Source organism: Hyperolius riggenbachi, chromosome 7, assembly GCF_040937935.1.
Source record: "Hyperolius riggenbachi isolate aHypRig1 chromosome 7, aHypRig1.pri, whole genome shotgun sequence".
NCBI classification, from domain to species: Eukaryota; Metazoa; Chordata; class Amphibia; order Anura; family Hyperoliidae; genus Hyperolius; species Hyperolius riggenbachi.
In genome coordinates this window covers 198555808-198568979 of record NC_090652.1, presented here as the reverse complement: position 1 = coordinate 198568979, position 13172 = coordinate 198555808, and the positions used below count along the sequence as shown (strand labels likewise).

Genomic DNA, 13172 nt, shown 5'->3' with positions numbered 1-13172 from the left:
ACTGACAAATATAAATGCCAAACTGTGCAAAGATGCTTTATAAGAAGCTATTATATGGTAGCCATTTTAATTTTATCTTCTGCTGTATGTTCCTTTTCTAAATAACAGACTACACCCTAAATTGCTTGGGCTTAATTATATTTTAGATAAAATCTATAGGAGGCACTCACAATTATACAGTATTACTAACTGATGGATGCCAAAAATATGTTTTATTTTTTAATATTCTTCATATAGTGCACATCAGTGTTCAAGACTAAGGAGTGTAACTGTATAACTGTATACAATATTTAAACATGCATTTAAACCTATTTAAATTCACAATATCCAGTTAAAATAAAGCCATGATAATGACCAATAATGTTCATGTCCCATCATTTTGAAATGAATGTTTAATGACAAAATACTAATGGTTAAAAAGTCTGATCTTCTTATATTTCTTCATTAGTCAAAGGTGTCTGATATATTGGAGCAAATAAGTAAGCTCATATTTTTCATATTTGGTTTTCAGGAAACTGTTTCGCAGTCTGTTGGATTATTTTCAGAATCCACCAATTGTTCACTTTTTGCAGCAGTCTGGCTGATGTCCCGTATAGTATGCTTAAATATTTCTGCAACAGAGGCCTCTAAATGTTCCCTGAACACTTTGCTTATCAGAACATAAAGGATTGGGTTAATACAGCTGTTAACAAAGGCCATGCTGGTTGAAATAGGCATGCCAACTGTAAGCCATTCTCTGAATGCTTCATTGTGATGGACATTTAACTCCAGTAGACTAAATATGTGATAAGGAGTCCAACAGATAAAAAATGCCACCACAATAGCTAAAACCATCCAGAAGAATTTATTGTTTTCTTTTTTGCTCTGTGATTTCAGCTTGATGGTCAGGCTTGAGTAACATATAATCATTGTTAGCAAAGGAAAAAGATAGCCAATGAAGAACCTTATAAGAGTAAGTGACATGTGGGTCTTCAGTTTAATGGAAATGTCAGTTTCATGGAAATTGTTGTAGCAAATGGTGATTGAGTTGCCAACCTCAGTAGTGTCTCTGTAGTATAGGGCAGGGCTAGCAATAAAGGTAGCAGTTACCCATACAATCCCACTGACAATGCCAGCTTTGGCGAGTGTTCGATGTTTATTTGAAAAGTTTGGACAGGCCAAAAACACATACCTGTCCAAGCATATTACCGTGAGGAAAAAAACACTGGCAAACATATTTAGAATCGCAATAAAGGAATTGAGTTTGCAGAACACCTTTCCAAAATACCAGTGGAAGTCTGTAGCCACGTAAGTAATATGTAGCGGTAAGAACAGGACAAAGATTAAATCTGCAAGGGCAAGATTAAGAAACCAGAGTGTGCTAACAGTTTTCTCCCATTTGAAACCAGTGAACCAGATAACCATGGAATTTCCAGGTACTCCAAGTAGGAATGCCAGTGAATAGATCACAATAGATATTATGTGGACTGCTTGTGGTTCTCTTGCATCATGTGGTGTCTCCTCTAAGTCGTAGTACTCATAAGTATAGTTGTCGAAGACATCAAAGGAACTGTTAGTCAGTAAGTTCATCTTACATATGAGATCAGGAGCTGTGGAGAAATGAATAACATGTTTAACAAAAATATGAATTTGACAAAGTAAACTAACTTCAATATGACATATTACTTCACACAATTAATTTCTTATACAGTTATGCTGTTATAAGAAATGACATTAAAAGAAACCTCAATTAGATATTGTAACGATTGTGGAATTATCTCCGAGGTCAGCGCACAACATGTTCGCTGACACTGCGGAAATCCTCCACAAGCGCTTGGAAAAGGGAACCCAGTTTGGGTGCAAATGCACCTGTACAGAGGAATTCCAACCGGCAGATGGAGCTGCGGAGTGCAGAGGAACAAATCCTCTGCACTGCCACAGATGCCAGATAGAAATTGTACGAAGTGAAGCAATACAGGGCAAGATAGCCTCTCTCGAGAGAGAGAGCACAGAGACAGAATGTATGCATGTCCACCAATCTAGTCGCCACCCGGCGACGGTGGACACACAACAGCGAAGACCAAGTGAAAAAGCAATCGCAAGAATGGCAATTGCTAAAAGAGACACAAGACTGAGTAAAGACAGATCATTGGAAGAATAAAGACAGAACCAATAACAAACTGTAATCCAACACGAAGGAGCAGACAGGACTAGCTACATGCGGTCACCACACGTTAAGCGCAATAGCGACAAAGCGCTGCAAGGCACGGTCACCGCACGTTAAGCGCAACAGCGACAAAGCGTACCAACCCTGACTAACAAATGAAACACGAAAAATGAAAACAAACAGAGAACACGAACGCTTGCTAATCGGTTGCCTCACCCAGACAACAGCAAACATTCGTTCCAGACAAGACAGACAGAAGGAGTAACCAGTAGCAACCGCAGCTAAGGTTAAACTCCAAGATTCAGACAAGAGAGATCCACCGCCTCTAACACTAGGGTGAATGCGATCTAGGAACAGGACAAAACGATTCACTGTCAGCCACTGCTGGCGACAGTACCATCGCACGGACCAGACAAGACAGACAGAAGGAGTAACCAGTAGCAACCACAGCTCTGGCTTACACTCCAAGACAGAGTACAGAAGGAACCACCGCCTCTACCACTAGGGCGGATGCGATCCAAACAGACAGACAGATGGAGCAACCAGTAGCAACCGCGGCTCTGGCTTACACTCCAAGACAGAATACAGAGAGATCCACCGCCTCTAACGCTAGGGCGAATGCGATCCAAACAGACAGAGCGATTCACTGTCAGCCGACGTTGGAGAAAGTACAATCGCAACAGATAAGACAGAACTAGGCAATACAGATAATAAACAACCTGACTGCACTGGAATGAATGCTAGTGCACTCCCAAGGATAACTACTCTAAGACAATATTTAGCAAACAATTAGCAGAAGGGCTGTAACTCAAGGTAAGTCCAGCAGAACCAAACATTTATGACCAGCAGGGAATTCTGGGAGGAAATGGTATTTATACTGCAAGCCTTCAAGAGAGGCAGAGCTATCAATAGCCAGATAAGTGAATGCAAATCCCTCACCAGATCAGCAACTCTGAAACTTGCAGAGTGAAGACAGGTCTCCTTTCCAGGGACCTGCAGCATACAGACCTGAAAAATGATCAAAAAGCTGCCTGCCTGTGCAGACAGCAGAGCAGATCATTACAGATATGTTTTGTTTTTAAATTAGTTGTGAAATCACTATATAAAACCTACATGCAGTTTGGCTTGGCTGAGCGTACTTGTTTATTTCCACAGAAAGGGAGAATACAGTGACAAGCAAGCAAGAAAATCACATCTGCACATCAGTATTCCTGTGAGCAGTGTTTGTGGAGGACTGCAGATGTGTGCACACATAGGGTTGTTTACTGAGAGTTGAGGTGAAATCATATAAAGTCTGTACGTAACTTAACCTTTTAAAAGTAACAAGGCACAAGATGGATTATACATGCAAATTCTGCCACGTTTTTTGCTGTTTTAGTGACATTCCTTCAGTTTACAAGCTCCCTTTCATAAAAAACAGCATTCAGTCACACAACTATTTTTCTTTCTGAATCCATGTCAGCATACAACAGGTTAGCTCCTCCCCCAACCCTGCAGAACGGTAACTATAAATTTGAATACTGCGCCTCCCTCTAATGCTTTTTATTCTGTCCTTTCCCACAGTTTTTTGTTTTGCTCTTACTTCGCTGCTTTCTAGTAGCCAACCATGCAGGGTTACTCCTTCCCTGCTGTTATGACCCCGCTAGAAGCTATAAAGGAGATGGAAACCAGGTTCCCTTTATCGGTTCATCTCTGAGGGAAAGAATTGGTATAGGAAGTGAGCGGCTGTGGCACGTGCCAAATACCGGAATTAAGGCGATTGTGGCCAGATGCAGGAAGTGAGTGGAGTGGAGTCTCTTCATTAGAATTGCAGGTGCAGTATAATGTATTTATGGTGCATAGCAGAATTGGTAGTTTATCTATGTATATGTTTTTCAGTGGTGTTGGCTCAAGCAAGCAATATATGGCAGTGTGGCATACTAAAGTTGTATTTGGTAAGGTTAGTTCTGTTTCAAAACGTGCAGTTTGTTGTAAATCAGTATATAGGCTTGGTTTTTAGTGAGCATTGTATTGAGTTAGTTTTCCACTGCTTTTCCAGTTTCTTATTGGAAAAGAAGATGGAAGCTGCTGCTCAAGACAGAGATCAGACCTCTGATAATAGGTAAGAGCCCGTTAAAATCACTATAGTAAAGGTGGCATATACTGTACATATTCTTCCTCTCTTTTCAGCCTTGTTTACAATTCAGCATCTACATCTAAAGGCAAGGGGAAAGCACCAGCTAGTAGATATACTTCCAAATCTAGACATTGGTCTTCAAGACAGAAAGATGTCAGAGACAAATTCCTGGAGAGAAAGGAAATGTTAGATTTGGGCTTGTGAGGATGCACCCTTTCCTGAGAAATTGGTATGCGAGGCTGCTTCTTTACATTGGCCAGAGAAGATCAGCAAGTATCGCAAGATATAGAATCACTTGTTAGGAAATTGTACAAGAGTCCTAACAGAAAGGCACAGCACAACCCAGTACTAGTGCTGCAGCTGCAAATACAAAAATAGATGAGGAGGAAATCGTAAATTTTGTTTTAAATTTTGAGTTATTGCAACCTTAAACAAAGGCGGTTAAAGAGGCGATTCAAGGGGAAGACACTGAAGAACTGCCAAAGAAGGTAAGAAGATATTACCTTCTTTTGAAGAGAACCACTTCCTTCTTCCAACTCATGGAAGATGTTATGCTGGGAATACACGGGACGTTTCCGCTGCTCGATTATGCCGCCGGATCGATTCCCGCTCATCCCAGCGGGCGATTCTCTTATCTTCTGCTCGTTTTCCTTATCTTTTTCTATTGTCCCGCCCACGGTATCGAGCACGGAATCGATCCGGCGGGTGATCGGACACGTCAGAAATTATCAATTGAGCCATTTAATGGCTTGATCGAGCCGCGGAAACGCACCGTGTATTCCCGGCATTAATGAGATTATTCAGGACAAATGGTTTAAACTAGAGAAGAAAGCTCCTTTAATGAACAGGATGTACAAGTTGTATCCAATAGTAGATACAGCAGCAGCACAGCTAGATAGCGCAGCAATGGTGAATGCCTCAGTAATGAGGCTTGCTAAGCATATAACACTCCTGATCGAAGATTGAGTGTTATTTCCGAGATCCCTTAGAAAGTAATGGATCAGAATCTAAAGAAAATTTACACAGCAGTAGGAAGGGCCTATTGGCTGGTTATAGCTCTTACGTCAGTTTCGAAGGCCATACGAGTCTGGTCTGACAACACAGAGGGAGCAATTAGAGATGACTGCGACAAACACACTTTGATAACTTCACTGGAAGAATATAGAATGGCGGCTGACTTCATAGGAGACGCCGCCATAGATGAAGTTCAGGCCTTGTCAAGAGCCATACTGTTCAATGTGACGGCAAAGAGGGCTATGTGGCTTAAACCAAGGTCAGCAGACACAAATTCTAAATTGAACTGGTGTAAGATCCCACTTGACGGACAAACTCTAGTTGGTAGCAAGATGGACAGTGCCATTGCCAGTGTTACAGGAGGCAAGTCAGGTCTCATCCCGCAAGACAGGTGGCCACGCAGAAAATGTTTTCAGTTTGGTAGAGGAAGAGAGATTATAGGAAGACAAGGATGTGGCAGTGGCAGAGTACAAAATCTAATTTGGCAAAGTTTGCCAAACAAAGAACAAATAACAACAGTACACAGAATCAAAAGTCCTTCCGAAGTATCCTCCGCTCACCCGAAACATGTGGGGGCAAGGCTAAGAGACTTTGTCACGGTGTAGGCAAAGGAAATAAAAAATGATTCATTATTATTATTGTTTAGTATTTATATATTTACGCAGCGCTGTACATAGGATATAGTCTTGTCACTGACTGTCCCTCAGAGGAGCTCACAATCTAATCCCTACCATAGTCATAGGTCTATGTAGGTATCGTGTAGTGTATGTATCATAGTCTAGGGCCAATTTAGGGGGAAGCCAATTAACTTATCTGTATGTTTTTGGGATGTGAGAGGAAACTGGAGTGTCCGGAGGAAACCCACACAGACATGGGGAGAACATACAAACTCCTTGCAGATGTTGACCTGGCTGGGATACGAACCGGGGACCCAGTGCTGCAAGGCGAGAATGCTAACCACTACGCCACTGTGCTGCTTGGACTCTGCAAAAAGGTCAAACATGGAAATTTATAACGAAACCCCCACAAGCATATTTTGTACAGACCAATATACCCAAGTCAGCAGACAAGAAATTAGTCTTGGAAACATATGTGCAGGAATTGTTAGAGAAACAGGCAATCATACCAGTGGCGCTAGAGAAAAGGTTCATAGGGTTCTTTTTGCGCATTCATTTGAAAAGGATGCCTGGAAAAAAGGGCGCGTAATATAGCTGAGATTTCGGCTATAAAAGGGTGCTGGATATAGCCAAGATTTTTTTCAGCTATAAAAGGGCACTCGATATAGCTGAGGAAAGTGATAGAGCTGAGAAAAGTGATAAAGCCAAGTAAAGTGATATAGCTGAAAATAGTGTTTGCTATGACCTAACTTCTCCCTACTCTCACACTGAACCCTCCCCTGGTGTGCCTAACCCTAAGACCCCCCCCCCTGGTGGCGTCTAACCCTAAGACCCCCACTTGTAGTGCCTAACCCTAAGACCGCCCTAGTGGTGCCTAATCCTAAGACCCTCCCCCGGTCGTGCATAACCCTAAGACCCCCCATCCTGGTGATTCCTAATCCTAACGCTAAGACCCCCCTGTTGGTGCCTAACTCTAAAACTCCCCCTGGTGATTCCTAACCCTAAGACCCCCTTTGTGATGCCTAATCCTAACCCCTCCTGGTGGTGCCTAACCTTAAAGAGACTCAGAGACGAAAAAAATAAAAGATTTATAGATACCGGGGGCTTCCTCCAGCCCCATCAACATGGATTGCTCCCACGCCACCGTCCTCTGCCGCCTCTATTGCTGGTACGGGTCCCATCACTTCGGTCACTCAGGACCAGTCGACGCAAGCGCATTGTACTCCCTCCGTACTGCACAGGCACATGCGTACAACTGACCGTGTCTGGTGGTAGTTACGAGACCAGGTACCGGCGATAAAGGCGGCTGAGGATGGTGGGGTGGGAGCGATCCATGTGGATGGGGTTGGAGTAAGCCCCAGGTATGTATAAATCTATCTAGTCGTCTCTGAGTCCCTTTATTCCCCCATAGTGGTGCCCAATTTTCGCCGCATTTCATGTCAAACATACTGTACATGTTACTTTGTACTGATATAACTAAATTGACTGGTATAACCACATTAACTTACATAACCAAATTAAGTCACCTGCTGATACAACCAATATTGTAGCCGCATTTATATAGCCCCGAAAAAATCTTGCCTATATCCAGCACCATTTTATAGCTGAAAAAATATTGGCTATATCAGGCGCCCTATTATAGCTGAAACACATATCTTGGCTATATCCAGTACCCTTTTCCTGCTGAAAAAATAATTTGGCTCTATCCCGTGCCCTTTTATAGTTGAAAAAAATCTCGGCTACAAAAGGGCGCCCTTTTATAGCCCCTAAAAATTCTCAGCTATGAAAGGGCGCCTTTTTATAGCCGGAAAAAAAAATCTCAGCTATAAAATGGCGCCCTTTTATGGTTGAAGAAAAACTTGGGTGCCCTTTTCACCACCTTATAACCGAGACTTGCAGTAAATAACATTAGCCTCCCTGGCAGTGCATTTCTGTCTGGATTTATGGGTCAGGACGCATTTCTGTTTTCCTTCTGCCCTATCCAGATCGGGGTCCAGATGGGGGATCAGACAGGCTAAACTCTCTGTATACATACAGGGCATATTTATCTATGTTTTCCTTCTGCCCTGTGCAAAAGTTCAGGCAGGGGCGTAGCAATAGGGGGTGCAGAGGTAGAGACCGCATCGGGGCCCTTGGGCCAGAGGGGCCCTGAAGGGCCCTCTCTTAACTGCAGTATTAGCTCTCTATTGGTCCTGTGCTCATAAAAATCACTTCTAAAGATACTTTGAATAGTGGTAATCATTAACAAACTGTTCCCCATCCCATTCTAGCACCTTTGACACTGTAGTTGCCATTGGCAGGTTTTGGTGCCCCGTATTAATTGTTCTGTATAGAGTGCTTGGGGGGCCCCATTGTAAAACTTGCATCAGGGCCCACAGCTCCTTAGCTACGCCACTGAGTTCAGGTCCACTTGTGCCACCGCCCAGGACATCATGCCGCCTGACGTCACACCGCTTCGCCATCCTGATTGGCCACTGAGATCCTGGAACAAGAGCGAGATAAAGGAAATCCTAGCGGCCGGGGAGAGAAGCCTGGGTCTTCTGATCGTGCGCGGGACCCAGGAAATCAATGGGAGCAGCATTTTCAGCCAGCCTGAGCTGAGCCCCGGCTTACCGCTTCTAGCTCCTAAATGTCTGGCTTAAATGCACTTTTCCACTGATACCTCTATTTGTGGTCAAGAAGACAGGAGACCTAAGACCGATATTTGATTTGAGAGTCTTAAACTCTCATATATGCAGCCTATAAGATTCAAGATGGAGTCACTGCAAATGATAATCAAGGCTGTGCAGAAGCAAGGTTGGCTCATTTCTATAGATCTCACGGATGCATACCTACATGTGCCCATACACAGACATTTCCAAAAGTTTCTGAAAATAAAAACATACACTCATTACTCCCTGTTAGCGTACTAACAGTACGCACAGGAAAATAAAGTGGGGGGACATTTAGTGGCCAAATAGTAAAAATGCACCCTACATACATTACATTTAATAAAAATACATAAAATAGTCCATAAATTAATCCCTTACCTCCCCTCCCATAGTTACCAAAATAAAACACTTGTAAAAAAAATGAAAACAAAATGATATTTGAAAAAAAAAATATATATATATTATATATCACCATAAAGGGAAATTTTTTTTTCAAATACTTTATTTTATGCAACTGTTGTACAATAAGAATAAGAAATATCACATCATGCATCATAGGTACATATTTTCATTTGAACAGGCATGTGTTACATAATAGTGACATCATAATCATTATGACTAACATGCATGTTTATATTATACTTTGCAACCAATCGTTTCACATGTAATAAAGTAGATATTAACATAAACAATAACTATTAACAGAGGGTCCAGTGGTCCAGCTTGATATCCTATAGATACTCAATTAAGTACATAAAGTGTGTGTGATCAAAGTATTGGCAAGAAGGCCGCAATAGTCGCATAGGGGGTGCTATTGTGGCTGGGAACGCGAACAATCACTTGCGTTCCCATGCCTGTCGGCCGGTGACGGCGAAACCGGAAGTCGTCGCCGGCGGGTCCAGGAGCATCGGAGCGGAGCTGCGAGGGCACCGATCAGCTGCAGGGGGCTGAGGGACGCCCCAGGTGAGTTAAACTCATTTTTTTACCCAGACTTAAGTATCCCTTTAAAGTTGCTGAACCTCTGCCTGATTACCGATTACTCTTCCGTCTTACGATTTCTGTACTGTTGCTAACCTCTCTGTTGCCGAACTTAGCCTGTCTGACCTCTCTGTCCTCACCAGTGGGCCTAGCCTCTGGTGAGGGATTTCTAGTATAGAATCACCTGCTCCTCAGGTGATCATTAGTTGCAGTACTGTTGGTAACTCCTGCTCCTCAGGTATTCACTAGCCTGCTGTACAGACTTAATCACCTGCTCCTCAGGTGATCATTAGTTGCAGTACTGTTTGTACTCCTGCTCCTCAGGAGTTCACTAGACTGCAGTACAGTCTTAATCACCTGCTCCTCAGGTGATCATTAGTTGCAGTATGGTTTGTAACACCTGCTCCCTAGATGATCACTAGGTTGCAGTACAGTCTAAATCACCCGCTCCTCGGGAGATTCTATCTCCACAGTAACTGCATCTCCAGCTTGCTGGGGTTTGTACTCTTGTACGTATTGATAGTACCTTGCCAGCTCCTCTGGTAAGGTTTTTTTGCCAAACTATACAGTTACCGTATCTGTAAGTACGTTCCCAGAACCCCCAGAGGTCTGGCCGTATTTAGCAGTGCCTTGTAGCTAGTGCCAGCCAGCACCTCTGAAGGGGCCTAGCCTTTATTAGTTTCAGCTAGTGCCAGCCAGCACCACTGAAGGGGCCTAGCCTTATTGATTTCTGAGGCTCATCAGCTCCACTGATGAGCACTCGTTATTTATTCCTTATCCTCACCAGCTCCACTAATGGGCACTCGTTATTTATTCATTATTCTCACCAGCTCCACTGGTGAGGTGTTGCTTAGTGACTGATAGTACCTTCCCAGCTCCTCTGGAAGGTTTAGCCAAAACTATCCAAGTCACTTGTATTACCTTTCCAGCTCCACTGGAAAGGTCTAGCGTAGCTTCTCTTGCTACCTGTTTAACTAGTTCCTTGCCAGCTCCTCTGGTAAGGACTAATCAGTCTCTTTCTGTACTCTCTGTTGGTACCTTTCCCCGCTCCATTGGGGAGGTTTTGTCTAATCTATTCAGTCGGTGTACTGATAGTGGCTTACCAGCTCCTCTGGTAAGGTCTCGCAAAACTATTAAAGTTACGGTTGCACCAAGAACTACACTCATAGCATCCTTGTGGCTATACTAGTATTATTGGTGATTCTGCAGATCACCACATAATCAAGTATAGCGTCTGCATTATTGGTGATTCTGCAGATCACCATATAATCAGACATCTGAGTTGCGGCACCCAACCGTTACAATATGGTGCTCTCTAGGTCATATATCAGGTCTAGCTCTTTAGCCATCTCAGATAGTGTAGGTATATTAATGGTGCCCCATGCCCTCACGATTAGGGTTTTGGCTGCACTGAGAATATGTCTGACTACCGATGTTTTTGTAGGACTTCATTCGCCAGTGGTTAAGGTTAAGGAGGTAAAATTGGGGTGTAAATGGTGCTTCTCTATTGGTCATTTCTTTGATCGCTGTTTCAATTTTCTGCCAGAAGGGAACCAGGAGAGGGCACTCCCATAGTATGTGCAACAATGATCCTGGTGCAGATTTACATTTCCAGCAGTTAGGATCCTTGTCTGGGAATATGCGAACTAAGTTTAGTAGTGTCCGATACCACATTTTTGATCTTTGTGTAATAGAGAATGTCTCCCCTAGCTCTTTCTTCCAGGCAGAAAAGCATGAGAGGGAGTCTACATTTTGATTGACTAGCATAGATTATATCATAGAGAGCGTTTTATGGGTTGGGCCTACAGTCTGACACATGGCTTCAAATTCTGTTTCCCGATTGTGCTTGGTTTCACTCCTTAATGTTGTAAGAAATGTGTGATTTGAGTGTGTCCCCACCAGTCAAGATGATCATTGGCAAACCTGATCCTAAGATCTGTGAGTGAGGTCCAGCCGGACTGTTGGCAAAGGTCTTTAGCTCTACAAGATATATACTTTCGCCATTGACCTAGGTAGTTATATGAGCATCCTTGTTCAAATTCAGGATAGTGTAGTGCCGTAATTAGAGGAGTGGGCCAAGGAGAAAGTTCTGGAAGTTGGCGCGTTCTAGAGAACACTCTAAGGGTATCATAAACTAGATGTGATTCAGTCCAGGATTGTTTTGGATGAGCAGACGACCAGGGCAGATTAATAAGAGGACAGCGAGAGAGGGACTGTTCTACATTGACCCATTGCTTGATGTCGGAGTGTCTATGCCAGTCAACTATTCGCGTCAGGACTGCGGCATGATAGTACTTCTGGGATTGCCAAGCCCCCAGCATGCTGAGGTCGGTGTAAAATCCGTTTGTGTATTCTAGGGGGCCGACTGCGCCAGATGTATCTATTAAAGATCATCTGTACTCTTCTGAGGAATGAGACTGGAATGAGAACTGGGAGAGTCTGGAACAAGTAGAGGAGTCAGGGCATAACATTCATTTTTATGATGGCTATTCAGCCCAGCCAAGAAAATTGTGGCTTGTCCCATCTCTTTATGTCAGCTGGCAATGTTTCTACTAGAGGAGGGAAGTTTTTTGAGAAAATGTTGCTAATGTCTGGTGTACATAATAGATAGGTGATGCATTCCTTGTTCAATTTAAAAGGAAAATTTGTTGCTAAGGATCTTTGCATATCTTGTGGGATTGTAATATTAAGGGCCTCGCACTTTTCAAGGTTGATTTTGAAAAGGGAGAATTCTCCAAATTTATGGAATTCCGCTAGCAGATTGGGCAAGGACACAACAGGGTTAGTGATGTAAAACAAAAATTCATCTGCGTAAGCTGCAATTTTGCATGCCTGATCTTTAATAGTTAATCTAGTTATGTCTGGATTTTTACGTATGTGGCATAGAAAGGGTTCCAAAGCCAGTTAAAAGACTAAAGGTGAAAATGGGCAACCCTGTCGTGTCCCATTTCCGATCCGCAGCGGAGATGAAAGGTACTCGTTTACTCTAATGCAGGCTGTTGGTTGAGAGTAGAGTGCTTTGATACTATTAAGCATTCCATTTCCTATTCCAATGTGTTGTAAGACTTCTATCATCCATGACCAGTCTACCTGGTCCGAAGCTTTCTCAGCATCTGTTGAGAGAAGCATCAACAGTAGCCTTTTCGAGCAGACTGGATTACGTTAAGTGTTTTTATAGTGTTGTCTCTGCCGACTCTTCCTTGGATAAATCCCACTTGGTCCCAATGTATAAGATGACCCATCCATTCTGCCATTCTGTTGGCTAAGATTTTGGAGAATATTTTGAGGTCTAGGTTCAATAAAGAGATTGGCCTATAGCTGGGGCATGCAGAGGGATTCTTCCCTGGTTTATGTATGACCGAAATATGTGATTCTAAAGTCTGTACCGGGAATGTTTCTGTAGTATCTGGGTTCGCTATTTTATTAAAAGTTTTGCACATCTGTGGGATTAGTATATTTTTAAACTTTTTATAATATTCTATTGGCAGGCCATCTGTCCCTGGGGCTTTTCCGGGTTTAATTTGTGCTATTACTTGGGAAATCTCATTTTCGGTAATTGGTGCTTCAAGCGCCTCTATCATCTCTTTTGTTAGAGTCGGCATATCTGCTTCAGTGATATATTGTCTCATTTTTGCTTTGAGATGTTCCAT

General features: G+C 42.9%; 1 protein-coding gene across 2 annotated transcripts in view; it reads right to left on the bottom strand.

Moving 5' to 3' along the window:
- Positions 1–206: 206 nt before the first annotated feature.
- CMKLR2 (chemerin chemokine-like receptor 2) overlaps positions 207–13172 on the bottom strand; it is a 50404-nt gene continuing 37438 nt past the window's right edge. For both annotated transcript variants that reach the window (XM_068246927.1, XM_068246928.1), the window contains exon 2: positions 207–1589. In XM_068246927.1, the coding sequence (XP_068103028.1) occupies positions 508–1569 (1062 nt within the window). In that variant the 5' untranslated portion in view covers positions 1570–1589 and the 3' untranslated portion in view covers positions 207–507. The remainder of the gene's footprint in view (positions 1590–13172) is intronic.